Source organism: Hippocampus zosterae, chromosome 7 (assembly GCF_025434085.1).
Source record: "Hippocampus zosterae strain Florida chromosome 7, ASM2543408v3, whole genome shotgun sequence".
Taxonomy (NCBI): domain Eukaryota; kingdom Metazoa; phylum Chordata; class Actinopteri; order Syngnathiformes; family Syngnathidae; genus Hippocampus; species Hippocampus zosterae.
Window position 1 is genome coordinate 6,539,240 of NC_067457.1, and position 18,518 is coordinate 6,557,757.

The following is an 18,518-nucleotide window of genomic DNA, read 5'->3' on the forward strand; positions in this document are numbered from 1 at the left end:
CCTCACTTGCTCGCCCTCTCCCCTCATCTCCCCTCCCTCACTGCTTCTCGACTTCAGTCTCGCTCACTCACACACACACACGCAGTCACGTACACACACACACACGCACACTCGCTGAGGGGGATTCTCCGAGACGGGTGGAAGCTTCAATGTGATCGTCATTTCTCCGTCACTTTCGGTGCATTGAAGATCTGTCTTTATTTTTCGATATATACCACCTCCCCCGCCTGTGCAACTTTGTGGACGTAAAGGAAGAGAACTTGTGAGACTGCCATAAAAATCAGCACCTTTCACTCCGAGACATCTTTGGCTGACCATTAAGGGATTTGGGATTTTGTTTTGTTTGCTTTATGGTCCTCTAGACAACTGGATTTTTATTTTATTTTTTTTCCATTCACCTTTTGTTTCGCCTGACGGACATCCTGTAGAAGCTGCTTTTATGGAGTGTGAAATTTTGGACGCACGTGCCAAGTTTGGATGGAAAAAGTCAGACGACAGCATGGCTGATGGAACCGCCGCGACGTGCTGAAGGCTTCTTTCCAAAAAAGATAACACAGGTACCGAGACTTGCATGGCCATTTAATTACAGCTGCGAAGGGCAGACAGGGAGGGGGCGGGTGGGGGGGTGACTTGTAAAATGAGTCTGTGGGGCTTTTTTTTTAATTACACATTGCAAATGATGTCTTGAAGACTTTGGAGCAATTAGCAAAGATAAAATATATTAGCGGCGCAGTCAGCACTGTCTGAGAGATAAGGAAACATTTTCATATGACCCTCGACGACTCTAATCAATCACCGTCAGTCAGGATATCAGAAAAAATATTTTGGTTGGCCGCTTTAATCGGGACTATCAGGTCATTATTCTTGCAATGTGAATCAGATTGCGGTGTCAGAGTACCGTTTAAAAGCAGCCCTGGCGCAAGCTCGAAGCTATTTTCAGAGCTGGTTTTGGAAGGCTCATGAGTGTATGCTTCCCCCCCCCCCATCATGGCTATTTATTCAAAAGAATGACTAAATAGCTGAAAGGCAACGATGGAAGTGCATGCAGTGCTTCAAAGTGCTGCGAAAAGTTGCTCGAGACGTTTTAAGCTAAAGAAATAGCGAATATTCAGTGGCCTGATTTCAACCCAATCGAGGATGCTTTTCAATTCTCCATCTACAACTGAGGCCCAAACACATTTCGTGAGAAATCGGACCTTGAATCTTCTCATGGACTCCTTTGCTTTCGGTTCTAGTTTCGACGGAGATGACCACCGCGTCCATGGAGCCCGTCGGAGTCCTGGTGGAAAGGAGCACCAATGCCACCGAGCCACCTCAGAGCTCTCACGAGGACCCGGCCGCCACTTTCACCATTGGCACTATTCTCTCCATCATGTTTCTTGTGGGAGTCTTGGGAAACATCTACACCCTCGTGGTGATGTGCCATTCCATGCGCAACGCGGCCTCAATGTACATTTATATCATCAACCTGGCGTTGGCGGATCTTCTTTATCTGCTCACCATCCCGTTCGTGGTGTGCACACACTTCCTCAAGCGGTGGTACTTTGGGGACGTCGGATGTCGGATTCTTATTAGCATGGACTTTCTGACCATGCACGCCAGTATCTTCACGCTGACCATCATGAGCACAGAGCGCTACTTTGCGGTGCTCAAGCCGTTGGATACGGTGAAACGCTCCAAAAAGTATCGAAAAGCCATCGCGATGCTCGTTTGGGCCGCTTCTCTGATCCTCACGTTACCGATGATCGTGAGCATTCAGCTCATGAAGGTGGGCAACAAGGCTATGTGTCTTCCCACCTTGTCATCGCTGTCCTATAAGATTTACATCACCTTCCTTTTTTGCACGAGCATCGTAGCCCCGGGATTGATCATTGGCTACCTCTACATCCAGCTTGCTCGGACTTACTGGGTTTCACAGACGGTGACCTTCAAAACGACCAATAAGCTTCCGAATCTGAAGGTCAGTAGATCTCTCTCTCTCTTTCTTACAGTTTTTAGTTATTTTTAAATCTTGCACGGGGCGGCCCGGTAGTCCAGTGGTTAGCACGTCGGCTTCACAGTGCAGAGGTACCGGGTTCGATTCCAGCTCCGGCCTCCCTGTGTGGAGTTTGCATGTTCTCCCCGGGCCTGCGTGGGTTTTCTCCGGGTGCTCCGGTTTCCTCCCACATTCCAAAAACATGCGTGGCAGGCTGATTGAACACTCTAAATTGTCCCTAGGTGTGAGTGTGAGTGCGAATGGTTGTTCGTTTCTGTGTGCCCTGCGATTGGCTGGCAACCGATTCAGGGTGTCCCCCGCCTGCTGCCCGGAGACGGCTGGGATGGGCTACAGCACCCCCCGCGACCCTAGTGAGGATCAAGCGGTACGGAAGATGAATGAATGAATGAATGAATAAATCTTACACACAGTTTGGTTTGGTTTTATGAATCAGAATTTAGGCCACAGCGACTCAGGCTTTTAAAATAAAACAGATCAAAATTCACGGCCTCCTTTTACCAATTTTTTTACGAGAATAGACTCTTGGGCAAATCAACGTTTGATTAGGTTTGCTTTGTATAAAAGGCAAGAGTTTGCAGTGTTAAAGCTACGAAAACGATTTGAACGTAGCTCACCTCATTAGTGTCAGCTAGAATCTCTGACCAAAGCCACACCCCTCGCCAACGTGTACTGCAAAACAAGTCGACGTTAGCTACGGTTACGATTACACAAAGGAAGATTGTCAAATTCGTCTAATGTACAACCAGGTCACTTTTCAAAATATTTCCCACCTGTTATACGAGCAGTGATTCATTCACAGGTACAACAAGCGCCCGTTTTCCCCTTTTCCATGCTTCATCACATGACTGAAGATTGAAAGTGAAATGATCCGTTTGCTCCCCACCTTTGCTCTTTCTCACAAACACACTGGCAACAGGCGACTGGACTGCTATCAAACGCACGCGTGATAAAGAGCACACAAAAAGAGCCCATATGGCACGTAAGCAGGAAGCCATCTGAGTGGCTATGACGAGGCATTCGGCTTCATAATCACAATCCAGAAATAGGAAAACCGTCACGGCATTGGACAAATTGCTGAGATGTTGTAAACAATCTCGCTAGAATAATTAAGATGGCACACCCAGCACTACTTTGGCTTATAAAAACAAACAATTTGATTTCCAAGGCACTGTAACTACAAAACGCTCACTTCCAGAGATGTATAAAAATGGGCGGATTATTCTGCTTCACTCATTCACGCCCAAAGACGTTTTTAAACGTCTTTTCAGACATGGTGTAGAGAATTGGCTGGTACTGAATGAGTTAAGTGAATTTTCCACCAGCGCAATATTCATCAGAATGCAGCTCTGGTTGGACAAATGGGGGCGCATGGAACATATGTTCAAGAAAACTTCTGACTTGACTCATTGACAAATGTAATTTAGACGATTAGCGATGCCTCTAAAAATCCTTTCAGCCATGATGCATCCGCTCAAATTAAAAATCAATAAAAGTATTCTTTGAAGGCGTGATCCAAATGGCCAGGCAATGGCTCTGGCTCACACTTTATTCTGCCAAAATGTTACGGTGCCCATCTGGCACTCTCCCGTCAAAACAGGAAAGCATGCAGGTGGAGGAGATTGACCAGTGCAGTGACAAAGAGGGAGACGTTCAATCGAGAATATTTGAGCCTGCGTTATTATAATACGTGATTAATTCATATTTGTGTTACTTCCCATAGGGAAAAAACAAACAAGCTGCTGTCATTCCCTTGCGATCCGTGATGTATTCCTTTTTTTTCTCTTAGGTTCTCTACCTGATTTTCACCATTGTGCTCCTCTTTTGGGCATGTTTCTTGCCTTTTTGGATCTGGCAACTCCTGGGTCAGTACCATCCGACACTGCCCCTGTCCTCCACAGCCAAGCGCAACATCAATTACCTGACGACATGTCTGACGTACTCCAACAGCTGCATCAACCCATTCCTATACACGCTGCTCACCAAGAACTACAAAGAGTATTTGAGGAAGCACAACCGCTCCTGGTCGGCTGGAAGTTTTTTTGACAGGAGGGGCCGTGTGCAGCGTTCGCCACGCAGGTCGCCCTCCGCGAGCAGTCAGCAGTGTACCGAGAGTTTCATGCTCACGCACTCAGCGTCCTTGCGTACCCACAACAGCAGCATGTGAGGTAGGCATGTGCTGTTCCCCCCCCCTCCCCCACTCCTATTACATACAAATCGTTTGCTCCGTCAGCGATTGGAATGTATACCGTATTTTCACGACTATAAGGCGCCATTAAAAGTCTTAAATTTTCTCCAAAATGGACAGGACGCCTTATGGTGCGGAGCGTCCTTTATATGCGCCGAGTTCCAAAATCTGACTGACAGCCGACACGCTGTTTATATAGAGAAAAGGCGGAAGTGACTGTGGCCAGGCATGCGGAAAAGAAGTCGGCCAATCAGGGAAGGGTGGGCGTGTATATATACATATATGGAGAGGGAGAGAGAGAGAGAGAGAGAGAGAGAGAGAGAGAGAGAGAGAGAGGGAGAGAGAGGACAGACAAGCTAGTCCGCCAATGGTGAAGGGTGGGCGTGTAAGTGGACGCCTCAAGCCAGTACCAACACTTGTATAGCGTGTGGCAATGTGCATTGTTGCAAAACAACTCCGGTTTTGGTTTCTAAGAACCCCTGAAAATAAATTCGACAAAAAGACACGCCTACGAAGCACAGTTCAAACTTAAAGCCACCGGTTATGCTTTTGGCATGCCTGCCCATCTCACAGCAGCGGTGAAAAAACAAGTCAAGCAAATGAGCTTGCCGTTATTCCCGGAGGCTTGACTAAAGAACTCCAACCGCTGGACATTGGCATCAACCGGGCGTTCAAACTAAAGTTGCAAACGGCATGGGAACAATGGATGATCGGTGGCAAACACAACTTTACAAAGAGTGAGAGGCAGCGCTTGGCGAGTTACGCCACAATACGCAACAACGAGAGGGAACGCGGCGTTTTTGATGGATTACGGTACTTGCCCAATTGTTCAATTCTTTCTACACACACGCGCGCTGCCACCATGTTTCGCTCTGTTCTTTACTTTCAAATGTGGGAAAGCTTCACACGAGAGAAATGTTGACTTTGCTGTTGCTACTCCTTCTTTCCGCTCGGCAATGCGTAGCAACTCACACTAGCATGTGATGCCTTCAATGACAACTGAGATGTGCAGTCATCTGCTTCTGATACAGAGGATGAGGACTTTGATGGATTTCTGGGTGATGATTGATCGATAAACGTGAGAACATTGTACGATGGCTAAATAAAATACACCCGAACTCAGTTCTGCTTTCGTTGCCTTTTTAAAAACGTGTTTTTAGCTTATCTGTATATCTTGGCATGCTACCGTATGCTGCAAGCTAACGTGTTAGAGTGCGCGCATGCATGCCGTATGTTTAAGCTGGCGTATGTTTTACCACTGTAAAACTGCGGCCATTAGTACGATGCGTCCTGTGTATGTGTAAAATACAGAAATGTCACCCATTAATGAGACTGCGGCCATTAGTACGATGCGTCGAATAGTCGTGAAAATATGGTAATTTCTAAATCAATGTGAGAGTAATTTAACTTATTATAAGAGCCTAACGTTTCGGTAGTCGAGTGAATGTGTCTCCATTTATTCAAAGACCTTTTGTGTGTGTGGGGGGAGGTGGGGGGGGGTTGATTTGTCTGAATTTATGCATGCATCACTGTGGGTATTTTATGAGGGCCCGTCAGAGTCATAATTCAGGATTACCACTCACGTAAACAACTGAGACACTTTCATGCTAATTTTAGATGTCCGTCGCCAACGTTTCCTGCAGAGGAAACCGCAGAAATGTATTGTAGTTTTTTAACGGAGGGGAATGCGCACGGACGTAGGCATCCATTTCCCATAGTGATTGCGATCATTAACTTCAAGTGGTGACCTTGAGCAAACATACGTATTTTCAAGTTCACATTTACGCCGGTGGACAATTTAGTATCTGCACTTAACCTAACATGAAAGCTTTGGGATACCTGGAGAAAAATGCACGCAAGGGATATGCCGGGGGTGAGGTTTGAAATGTACAGTATATTGTTTGCTAAATAAAACCATTTGGTTCTGGTACTAGAATATATATATCCATCATTCTATGTTGTAAGTGGACGGTCTGTTTGTAAGTGAATGGTTTTTCTAGAGCGCGCTTATCTCCAGCTCACCAATCCGAAGTGCCATGTTACATATGGACGGGTCACACTAATCAGTCAACTAAGAGTCGGTCAGAGAAAACAAAGCGCGGTGGGCCATGTCAGATTCCGCAAAGATGGAAGAGCAATTACGGATCGAGAAACTATCGTGGAATGCATACTGTGATCAAAGATTTGGGGATGGCATCAATTCTTCTTTCAAAGGAAAGTAGACATTGTGAAATGATAAAATGATGAAGGGAAAATGCGTCAAAGGCAGAAATGGATTTCCTCGTGTGAAGTTCAAGCCCCGCAATGAAAACATCGACTCATTATCAATGCATGATGCATAAATTCATAGCTGACTCATAAACTATATCCTATAAAAGCAGAGTGTCGCGCTGACGTTTTATTCATTATTCATCATTCATGTTCTTATCAACAAGAAGAAACTGTCTGTCGGGTAACACCGGCACCCTTTTGAAAAAAAATAAAAACTTTGGGCACTCAATTGCTTTTTCGAGAGTCGGTCAATTATAATTAGTCAGTGGTCCCTTTTTTTTTCAAAATATTAGAACCTCAGCATTTTGTGACTCTGCATGGGTTTCCTTTCATGGTTTTATTGCGGGTATCAACAGTGCGGCAACTTTTAATGCTCAATTCGCAGGCGGACCATAAAAGCTCCTCGATAAAGTAGTGCAGGTTAAACACATGAATCCACATGGTGACAGATCCCTGGCTGCCAATTGCGAAGTGGCCCTAACTCATAATGGCGCGTGATAGGATCATGATTACAGAAACAAACGGCAGGAAAAGGGCCAGTAGACGCAGGAAATGGCAGGAAATAAAGCTTGTGCGGGCACAGCCTGCTTGATAGTTTGGACTTCTCTGGATAGTTTAATATTCACTGCAGCGTAATGCCCCCTTTTTTTTTGCACTCGCTCAATTATTTCATCGTATACGTACAAAGGATGAACGGTCCCTCTCAAGTGAGCAAGATTAGCATGAAGAAGCGATGTTAATATGAACGGGACTACAATAAGTGAGACAATGGTTTAGAACACGATCGAAAATGCTGTCTCAGCAACAATAGCAACTCTACCCATATTTAATGAGGGACAGTGTTGGGGGGTGTGAGGATGGGGGGGAACGAACTGCACACAGTGAGCAATTAAACATGAAAACCGGTTGCACAAAAGGTGATACATTGCTCCAGTTTTTCAAATTCACAAAATGGTGTCACCACAAATCTTACGTGGAATATTAAATTCGATTTCCAAATGTATACTATGTGCTGCATCCATACCATACGCCAATGAAACGCCTCGGAGTACATAACAGCATGGACCAAGTATCTCGTAAATATCTCATAATACGTACAAAGGGGGAAAAAAAAGGGTTTTGAGCTCTTGGCTTTAAAAGATAAAATGACGGTGCAAACCTCTTCAGAACTTTTTTTAACTATTCTGCCGAGAATCTAAATGGCTTAAGGCAAAGTAGCTGGTGTTTCTGGGTGCCTCGGACAGATTTTGAAACTCCCACGGGGGGACTAAGAAAATGGTGCAAAACTGCTTGGTAGAATTATGTATGAAGAGAATTATGTAAAAAGAACGGGGGTTGCAAAAAATGGTGGAGGTGCCATTTTTATGCTGCACTTTAATGACGATGGCGGCATCCTTGATCGACAGAATCCAGCATACATAATAGTTTAATCGTGGAAATGCTTTCTGGAGGACAACACATTTCAATGGAAGGGTATTCTGGAATGTTTCGGTGTGAATATTTGTCAGTGAAACCTTTAACTGAATTTCTGACCTCCTCCATCACGAGTCATCACCTGCCGGCGGAACATGTGAAATGAGCTGTGAAGATTTCCGAGCGGTGCCGTCTGTCACTCATGCTGATTGATATGTGCAGAGGCATCATTTTATTAGATTTTTTCTCGCATTGAGGTTACCGGGGATGAATAGTGACCTTTAAAAATGAATAATATTGCTTTTAAAGAAACGTTTCACTCTTCCTCACGCCATTTGACAGACTTGTAACTCAAGGATCATAGAAAGCTATTCGAATAGTCTTTGAAACTAAATGTTCCATTTGATTTTTTTTTACATTTGCAATATTTTATACGCAAGTAAATATTATGTGACAGGATGTGAAGACAATAGAAGGAAAAAAAATTGCGATTAATTGTGCAAAATTGTGCGATTAACTTGTTTTTTTAAAAATTGAATTGCTTGACAGCGCGACATACAGTATATTCACACATTAAAATATGGATACATACAGAAAACAATATACAGTGCAGTGATTTTGATCTTATTTTTTGCCCATTTTATATTCGGAAAATATAATGATCGCCTAGGAGAAAATTGCGATTAATTGTGCAAAATTGTGCGATTAACTTGGTTTTTAAAAAATCGAATTGCTTGACAGCACGACATATATTCACACTTTTAAAATATGGATACATACAGCCAACAATATACAGTACAGTGATTATTATCTTATTTTTGGCCATTTCATATTCGAAAATATCATAATGATCACCCCCAATATTCTGAAGCCGTTTTTAACTAACAACCACATGCGATACCTTCATAGGAAAACAACCACAAAAGGGCGTGTGAGTTTCCGTCATATCCTTGGGGCAAATGGTTTGCACATGAGTATCATCCATCACTATAAATCACAAGGCAGCCACATTTGTGTTTGCGTCTGTTTGCTGAGAGATGCCGACTCTCTGACCTAATCTCCGAGCCGGTAAATCAAAGTCAACTACCAGCGTCATCAATAAAAAGCTTCTCTCAACAATAGAACCCACCTGCCCTCAGAGTCTTTTCTCAAACATGCTCACAATGTAACAACCAGAAATGTCAATAAATTATATGTTTTTCCGAATGAGGACAAGTTGTTTCGCAAATGGGCAAATAGGGTCACGCATGAAAAAGAGAAGGGAATCAAAATACTGCCAAGAAATGTGTTTTCCCTCACGTGAATCTATTTGCAAATGAACTTGTCGCCGTGTGTAACATACAGTGCCGTATGGGCGTCGAGTTATTCATCACCACTGAAAACTACAATCACGATAGCAGATACAGCCCGTGGAGTGGAACATATTAAAATATGCATTAAAAAGTTATGAGTACTTTCGAGCCACTTGAAAGGTTGAGTTTAAATGGGCTTCGGTTGGCAATCATGATCACGGTATTGTTGTCATGTTGACAAAATCAGATGAAGTAAATTATTGCATCTCTTAGTTTAAAAAAAATAGAGCAAGTGATTTATTTTTTTTTCCACCTCCGGGATATGTTTGACGCTGGATGGATGCGAAAAGCTGATGTGAACAATGAGCCACTCTCATTCAGTCTTTCCCCTCTTTGACATGAAGTGATCGATGGAGCCTGAGCGCAACTCGAGGCCGTATGGCACATAGTGTAGAACTTTTCAACCTTGCAAAACACTTACTGAGGACTGTAAAACAACAAGAGCGCCCAATTTGGCATTCTTGAAACAAATCCTTTACTACGGTTCTCACAGATCATTTTGTATTGGGTGACCAGTCTGGCCACATAATTAATTAGCGTGCGAAATCTACTAATACAAACAGAAAGCCCTCACGGGACAAGTTATTCATTTGTATCCATTCCAACTCATCCACCCTCACGTGAATCAAAAATCCCAAATGTATTTAGGCTAATATCAAATCCCACTGGCTCCCCATTATAAAGTATGATTTTTTTTAATGTATTTATTTTTAACATAATGAGCCAAAATCAAACCAACGTGTAATTAATATAATATGGCATGTGATATCTAATAAAAATAAAGCTAGCTCAATGAAGACAAGTGTAAGTTGTTGTTTTTGGCACAGATAATGGAAAAAAAAAACATTCCAAAGGGCAGCCAGCCATGTGTCAGAACACAAAGCGGCTCCCAAACCGCTTTTACCTTTAAAGAAGCAATTTTCTTTTCTTAATTCGCAATTAAAAGCACAGCGGGTCTCTGGACCCGCTGTGGCTGCACAGCCATTTCAATGCCCAGACCCAATGTCGATTCATGTAAATCCTGATATCAACACCCGCGTTTCACCGCTGGATGAATCCGTTAAGACCTCCGGCAATCATTTATTGAGCATGCAAATACCACATGGAATGTGTCGTTCTTGTAACCCCCCCAGGCGTCGTCACATTCCATAAACATGTTGACAGTTTTCATCTTTGCTCAGGTAAATCAAGTTAGAAAGAAGCAATGCGTGATGGGAACATGTGCAAAGGGTGGTCCTACAGAAAAAAAAAAAGATTTATTTTGTAATCTGAATCCAGGTTAGCACTGCTACATGATCTCATGGTATGACACGCATGCCCGAGTTGTGCCGCGGTCAACCGGGTTCGTTCCAAAATATATTAAAGATGATTGTAATGTATCCAATCCAATGATTTCGACAATGATTCGGAGGGTTCAATGTACGCTGCTTTTATATTTCGAATGAAATTTGATGACATCCGTCACACATATGAGCGAAGCACAGAATTTGCCGACCTGCCTTATTGATTATATGCACTTAAATGGCATTGCGCCACAACTTAGACCGGCCTTCAATTGTTAAAGTTCTCGTCTACTTTCCGTCACCAAACTGTCAGGCGTAAATGGTGCGTGTAATAGAAAATGCAGAGCACGGTCTGCCAAATTCTGGAAAAAATAAACCACGGCCACGCCGCTCACTAGCGGATGGGAAGGGCAAGGTCGGGAGTTTCTGGCTGGTTCTTGGGATTCCGGACGGGCAGCGTGTCGAATAGTTGATTTTTTTTTGGAAAAATCTTGAAGCTTAAGACTAAAAAACTCAAAATGAATCATGACATGAATAACATTCATCATACTAAATTATTAACTTCTTTTTTTTCACGAATGGAGAGAATTTGGGCTGTTCATATTCATAAATTCCGCCCGCTTGGTTGCTTCTGCTTTCAAAATGGTGACCTTGAAAAGTTTAATAGAACAGAAGGAAGGGAAAAAAAGATCTTCAGCCTTGGACTACTTTAAAACTTCATGAAGTAACTTTATGAAGTCAATAACACGTCTTACATAACATTGAGTCGAGCCTTTAATTGGAAATGTTTTACTTATGTTGGCTGGGATAGGTTCCATCTCATCCGTGACCCTGAATAGAATAATTATGCACATTTCTGTGAACTGTCAATATTACACATCTAGACATCTGTAAAGATGCCATATTTTGGTGTTGTGGCTCATTTTATCGATGGCAGGGAGTTAGAAGTGTTTTGCTTTGAATATGAGTGAAGCGAGAGTGCACCAGAGGCACGTTGGCAGAATTTCTAGACAATGAGTTCGATTGGCAGCAAACTGCAAATGAAAAAAATATATATATATATAATAAGTCACTTTTTCGGGTTTAAAATGGGCAAAAGTTATTAATCTATTGCGATTAATCTGCGAGAGATGAAAGAAAGGCACAGGGTCAGTCACCTGAAACACGAAAAAGCATATCATAGAGCGGCAAAGGTGCTCATCTTCTTCCTTGCGACTTCTGATTCCGACGCAGGAGATGAAATTTGAAATTACGTCTGACCACTATGAATCACAATCACAAGGCTGAGCGGCTGTCACCAAGATAGGACGCATCCCCTGAATGCGCACGCTTCGCCTGCAAATATCTTTCAAGACCTGCCAACGCTGTACCCTTTCGCAAGACAATTCGCACACTCTCAGAACTCATCGCTCAGAAAAAGAGAGCCGCCGTCCGTCTCTTCCAGTCATGCTGTGCCTCAACATCTGGCTGAATAGCAAAGGGGGGGAAAAAAAACTCATGGTGTCTTGGCAGATGAAAATGTTCAATTAAATGAACTCAAGCCGTGTCACAAATGGACATGTCAGTTAATTACAGTGACTTTTCTGAGCCGCAAAGTGAATATAGGGTTGATACGCTTTACTGTCACTTTGGTAGTTTTATTAGCCCCCTGATATAATAATCTGGATGATAGAATATTTTGGCATGGGCCCTTGCATTAAATTCTCTCTCTCTCTCTCTCTCTCTCTCTCTCTCTCTCTCTCTCTCCCTCCAATAAAACACTGCCGTCAAAACAGGACCGACTTTATCCAAAAAGCAGACGATAATCCGGGCTGGTTTCCAGTCAATCGTAGTGGACATAAAGAGACAAGACAAAAAAAAATCTCTACCGAGCGGTAACTTGAACTAACGCTCCCTGCGTGGAAGTAGCCGAAGCAATATAGCGGTTCATTGCGAGATGTTACAGCGGCTAATGCATCGCCGATAAGGGCGAGGCATTCACTATAGACAAACAAAATAAAAAGTTCCGCTTTTTTTTTTTAATGTGTTATCCTTTTACGGACTTTATTCTCATATCTCACAATCTATTACGAGCAAGAACTGAAATTGCTCCAACAGAATGTAGAAAAACAAATGAGGAATACAATCAGTTTATAAGGAAATTGGAATGTTTCCCTTGCGCGGGACAACCACGGCTGATAAAATTTATCGGATCGGTGTTTCAAGAAACCCAAACACTTCCTTATCTCCTGCATCCGACGTCGCAGATTGCATACTTCATCGAGTGTGAAAAGAGAGCGGGTAGAAGGCACTAACCTTCAGCCGCGGAGGATCAATAAGCTTTACAAAGCATGAATGGTGCAGCGTTGAATTGAGTCTGCGGTTTTATCACACTTAATCCGAGAAATTAGGGCTCTTTTTGTTTGACGATCGATGCGTTCCCTCGAGTCAATCGCAGCCATCTCGCAAATCGCATCCGCTCTTGATTGCTTTTAGTCAAAGTGAAATTTGACATGCCACAAAGTAGCCGACGGGGGGGGTAAAAGCCAATGTTGTGCATTGCCTGCAGAGGACTAAAAAGTGGTCGAAAGAAAGCGAAGATCAGAAACGCTAGGGGGCGCTGCAACATCCTTAGCTAATGATAAAATATAAGTGTTAGCTTACTGAAAATGTCGCGCGTTTCAAGGTCGGTCATGGCACGCCGACTCGTAAGCTAGCAATCTCTTAGCATGTTCAAAGAAGGTTGTGAAAAGGTCAAGGGCTGCTGTTGGATATTCAATTTCAGACATGCGATGGAGGTCATCTCTCTTTTTAACCATTTCACGGGCGAAAAAAAATCCACAATAGGCCATGACCGGAGGTTGGAGGCCACGCTTTTCAGCATGTTGAATTTTATTTTTATATTGCCTGCCAACAATTTGTTCTGAGAGAATAGGAGAGGGGCATACGGGTTTCTATTTTGCAAACCCTTGTGTAGTGGTTGACCCGCATGACTTCCATGCCGGCAGAGTGGATTCAGTTTCCACTCGGTGACGCTGGGAATGTAAGTGAAAGGTCGACTATAGTCTGACTTTGGCCAAAAGTCAATTGGAGGAGACTTTGGCTCCATGTGATCCTGAAGAGGAACACACAGTATAGAAAATGGATCAATGGATCGATTGATGGAAATATGAAAACGTCAATACATTGATGCCCTGTAAGACAAGGACTGTAAAAATGACACTTTGGTTTCCATTGAACCTTTTTAAATGTTTCCATGAAAAACATTTTAGCTTTTTTTTTTTCTTCACTCACTCAAATTTTTTTTTAACCCTTTCATGCACCAACAATGACAACCTGCAACAGGATAAGCTGTCCACTGTGGTGACCGCCGCTGCCCCTCAAAGGGTTAATCAAGAGCCACCGTTTGTAATTAAACCAAAAATTCAACTGCTAGAACGATTCCCCCCCCCCAACCCGTGAAAAGAAAAAAAATGCAATTATATAGGACTGTATGTTTTCCATAAGGTACTGTAGGAAAAGTGATACATAAGAAATGAGAAGAACCAAAACACAAATTTATATCTGCGCATATGCAGTGTGTTCACATATATGATGGATGAACCTAAGTATGAATAAGAAATGCGAACACTCGACGCATCAAGGACAACCCCCCCCCCCCCACACACACACACACACTTTGACGTACGTCTGGGGTCACGCGACTCTTCCCTGTGACGCACGAGGGCTTTTTTTTATTTTTTATTTTGGGGGGGGGGGGGGATGAGCACCACCATCCCTCTTCTTTTTGTTCATTTTCTGAACAAAGCCCCGAGCCACATTGTACCGCACGAGGAGGGAGACCTTCGTCTGATCTCGGCTGCCTTTTGTAGTGCATGGTTAAGAGTCTCACAATATCAATACTGTTAGAAGTCGATCCAAATGGAACACAAATGGGGCGGCGGTCGCACAGGCCGCAAGGACGTGGGCGTTGGGAGTCGAGAGACACGGGCTCAAGTGCCGTCACAATAAAATCAATCAATAAACAAAGAAAATAAAAGCGATTGGTTGTCAGAGAGATGTCTGTTGAAGTGCCCTTGAGCGTGGCATTGTTTCCCGCAAGGCTAGCTCAAGTAAGTGCAGAATTCTTTGCGTACCTCTTATATCACACCGCTTTGGTGACGCTTGTGTGTCGTGCAAATATTGTTGACGGCATTTGCCACCATGACGACGGGGCGAAATGGCACTTGAAAAATAAAACGCGTCTTTATTTTGGCAGATCGGATTGTTGAGATATTTTCTGTTTTTCATAGTTTGACCTAAAGAAGATTGCGCAATCTGGATTTGACCATGCGGAGTGATTTAGTCAAATTTGGTGACCAGTGTCATTTGGTGTCGGGCCAGATATGGAAGTTAGCGCCACCTTATGGAACAATGGAGCCGAAATACAGACAGACTCGCTTACAGGAATATTTTCTGAGACGAGTAGATGTCAAAATATGGACACTTTAAAAAAATATATTTTACACTTCATGGATCACCCTCACACAAACAATTAAATGTTAACATTTGGGGGGAGAATATTCTTGCCAATCTTCCTCCAGTTAAAAATGGAAGTTTAGAGAAATCATGCAATCGAAAGCCAATAACAGCGGTTATACGACTCGCGCCAGACTTGGCACTTTTTTCTCTCGTAAGGCCCAACGTCTTCATGACTTTCACGTCTGCCCTTGAGAGTATGTCAACACATGACCTCAACTGTTCATCGCGGAGACATAAACAACTCTCCCTTCGTTGGCACACCGAGAACTGTTCCGAACCTCCCTTGAGTCCTTGATTATGATGCATTTGCAACCTGGGGGTTGGGGGGCGGGGGGGAATATGCACCTCGTTGGCTAATGCTACCATGTGACTGATAACTAGGACACTCTCTATTGTCGCCGTTGAGACAGGAGAGCGGCGCAAATGAGAAGTGGGAGTGGCGGCGGTTGCGTGGTAATGAAGGGAGGGGGGGGGGGGGGACATCGGCGGAAAGGGCACGCGGCCAACGGCATTGCAATCTCAAGTTAACAGGTGTCCAATGAACAAGAACACAGCCAGTGGTTACGAGTCGCTATTTCTATTTTCTGCCCCTCTGCTATTTAAGTCCAACTCGATCACTTTGAGTGCTGGCGGGGGGGGGGGGGGGGGGGGGGGGGGGGACAAGGAGGACAAGCACTAACCTACGGATTGCTACGTTTCTGTTCAAACAACAACAACAAAACTATGATCAACTCAAATTGATTGTCAAATAGCAAATCATAAGCCGGCCAATTACCAAACCCGCTGAGTAAAAGCCAACACACTTGTAAGTGCAGACGTCTCCGAGCACTAAGCTATTATTATGAACCAAACAATTATAGAACGAGTGGTTGGAACGGTAAATTGCGTGTTTTTTTTTGGGGGGGGGGTCACATGGGCAAAGTTATGCACAGTGTGTTTGGTTACCATGGAGATTCAAACTTCATGGACAAAAACAAAGAAAGTCTTCCGACGGCGTACAAAGTAGGACTGGCATTCAAGTGTGCTTGTTTACTTACCCAGGTTTTGGATTTCAATGATATGACACAAACGAAACAGAATAAAGGGATGAGTGAAGCACAAGACACGACGAAACTATTTTAGGGGTTATATTAATGCACCTGGAGCAGTGTCAGCCTTAATGTTCCGAGCTCTAATTCGTCATTCTGAACCAGCTCCGGTGTAATCTATTTTTAGTGCTGTATCACAGGATAATATTTTTCCAAATTTACAATCCGTCTCGTCAAGGAGCGAGCCTAGGATCTGAAATTTACACCCAATGTCAAGCGTGCGGTACATTTGTAATTAGAACATTACCCACGGTCCTGAATTAAGACATATGCGTCAGTTAAAAAATAATAACGATAAAAAAATGATCTTGAAAACAAAACATAAGTCAAGAAAATGAATTGTGACATATGCTGCTTAGGATGATATCTATTTCTCTTTGGAAATAGTACGAGTGCCCCTTGAAATGTTGTACGAGTGCTACCTGAACATACAATCCTGTTCCCTGTCCTTGACAGATGTGCCGAGTGAAGAAAAGGGACCAAAGAACCACGCGGAAATGGCATTCGAATGAAGTGGGCATCTCTACGAAACTGGCAAAAGAAGTGAAAACATGACAAATGTGTGTGCCACTTAAAGAGATGTTGTAAAATTCACACGTGTGCTCATTTTTTTTTTCCATTAATGAACATAGTAATGACCTTTATGATGAATAAGTCAATCTGTGCTCTTTGTTATGCAATACTGTATGTGAGTCTGCATGAATATGTGCAAAAAAAAAATGCAACGGAAGCAAGCCACGCTTGTGTGGATTTTCTGGATTAAAAAAAAAAAAGCATGATTACTTACTATACAAGTGCAGTCGAAAGTGCTTTTGAGCCACAGTGAAATTGAAAAAGTGATACAATTCAAAGATAACTGTTAGAGAATGCATCTGTAATGCAGTGTGTTCCCCCCAAATTGGCATCATTTGAAATTTGAATATCGAAGTAACTCTAAAATATTTATTTCCCAAAACTTTAAAAAACATTCTAATGAATGCAGATTTCACAATCAATTTCGCATGCATTCACAAATGTCACCAGGCACATTTGCTTTTTGCGTTTCCCTTTGAAATTCCTTCTCGGTGTCTAAACATGGCATTCCAGTTCTTAATTTTATTCCCTAAAAAAAAATGCAACTGAATGTTGTTTAAAAAAAAAAAAGAATTTTCATTACTAGTGAATATCAGAAGTAAAGGTTCATTCTGACATCTCTCCTTAGCTATTAATTATGAAATTATGTCCAATTTTGGGGAGCATACTGTATTATTGTTTTGTTATTATTCTTTAGTTGAAATTTTTTTTCTTTCTTGTAAAATTCCAACTGCCTCGTGGCTCTCGTATACGGTGTATCCCCCCCAAAAAAAATGGCATCACGCCAACATCACTTGAGCATCACTGACTTAAAGGATGCCTATTATGCATTTATTAAAGTTGAAATTAGTTCCTACTAGTGTCTTAAAAAATATATATATATATCTTTGTGGACTGCGTTCATCAAAATACCCAAATGATCAAGATTTAAATAAATAAATAGATTTACTTGATTGTTTGCTTTTAACACTTGTCGGGTGTGCAGGCACTGCTGTGATATTTGTGTAACGAAAAGTAAAAATGTCCATAGTATGCCTTCGTTAATGCTGAAATGTTGAAAAAAAAATGACACTATCTAAAGGGTGCTGTATATAGTTCATTTCAACGAGATTGCGACTTGGGAAAATTCCGTTTCGAAATCCGTAACAAGCTGCGTTAAGCCCTGCTGATGTTAAAGCTTTTAAAAATGATCAACGCCCATCTGGGAAACAAATGCTGTCGTGTATCCTCCAATTTTATATGCTATATGTTGTCGAGTGTAGTTGGCTTGGGCTCCTCGTGAATTGTGTGTTCAAAAACAAAAAACAGTTCAAAAGATTTAGTCACCATGAAAAGACACAAACAAAAAAAAAAAAAAACTTTGCAGAAGTATTCACGAAAAAAAGTAAGGTATAATATTCTAAGAATAATTGTAATCAGAAAAATTCAGATTTTTTTTTTACTATTAATACCATCGCACAAAATAATTATTCGCTTGTAATATGACGACAATGAGTAAGTTAATAATTTATTTGGATTGTTTTCTTTGCAATGAAGCCCTCTGTACCAAAGAAGAAAAAAAAAGGTGCATAAAAACTAATAAACCACAATCAACACGCGTGTTCTTATAAAATAGCACAATGTAATAATTTCATTATCAGATTCCACAGATTTATTTTAATGCTTAAATATTAAGCTAATCAAGCATTACATCAGGGTTTTTTTTGGATGTGGAGCTATCATACAAAAAACTAAAATTGCCTGAAAACTATTATATGAAATTACAGTCAGTCATTCATTTCCATGAATTTGTATTTTGTTGGAAAAATAAATGATGTCAAATTGTGTTGAATAAAATGCTGTTGACTAAGCATTTGC

At 42.2% G+C, this 18,518-nt stretch overlaps 1 protein-coding gene across 1 annotated transcript; it reads left to right on the top strand.

The window, feature by feature from the left end:
• The first annotated feature begins 35 nt into the window (after nucleotides 1–35).
• Nucleotides 36–17,234, top strand: LOC127603985 (urotensin-2 receptor). Its single transcript, XM_052070750.1, has 4 exons — nucleotides 36–557; nucleotides 1,236–1,960; nucleotides 3,783–4,161; nucleotides 16,545–17,234. The coding sequence occupies exons 2-3, from the start codon at nucleotides 1,247–1,249 to the stop codon at nucleotides 4,158–4,160; spliced, it is 1,092 nt and encodes a 363-aa protein (XP_051926710.1). The 5' UTR covers nucleotides 36–557; nucleotides 1,236–1,246; the 3' UTR covers nucleotide 4,161; nucleotides 16,545–17,234.
• Nucleotides 17,235–18,518: the final 1,284 nt, after the last annotated feature.

What these genes read in the sequence shown, in the direction of transcription:
- LOC127603985 (XM_052070750.1), top strand. Translation starts at nt 1,247, where the DNA reads ATGACCACCGCGTCCATGGAGCCCGTCGGAGTCCTGGTGGAAAGGAGC. An exon ending in ATAAGCTTCCGAATCTGAAG is followed by an intron (nt 1,961 to 3,782) that starts GTCAGTAGATCT and finishes TTTTTCTCTTAG; the next exon opens with GTTCTCTACCTGATTTTCAC.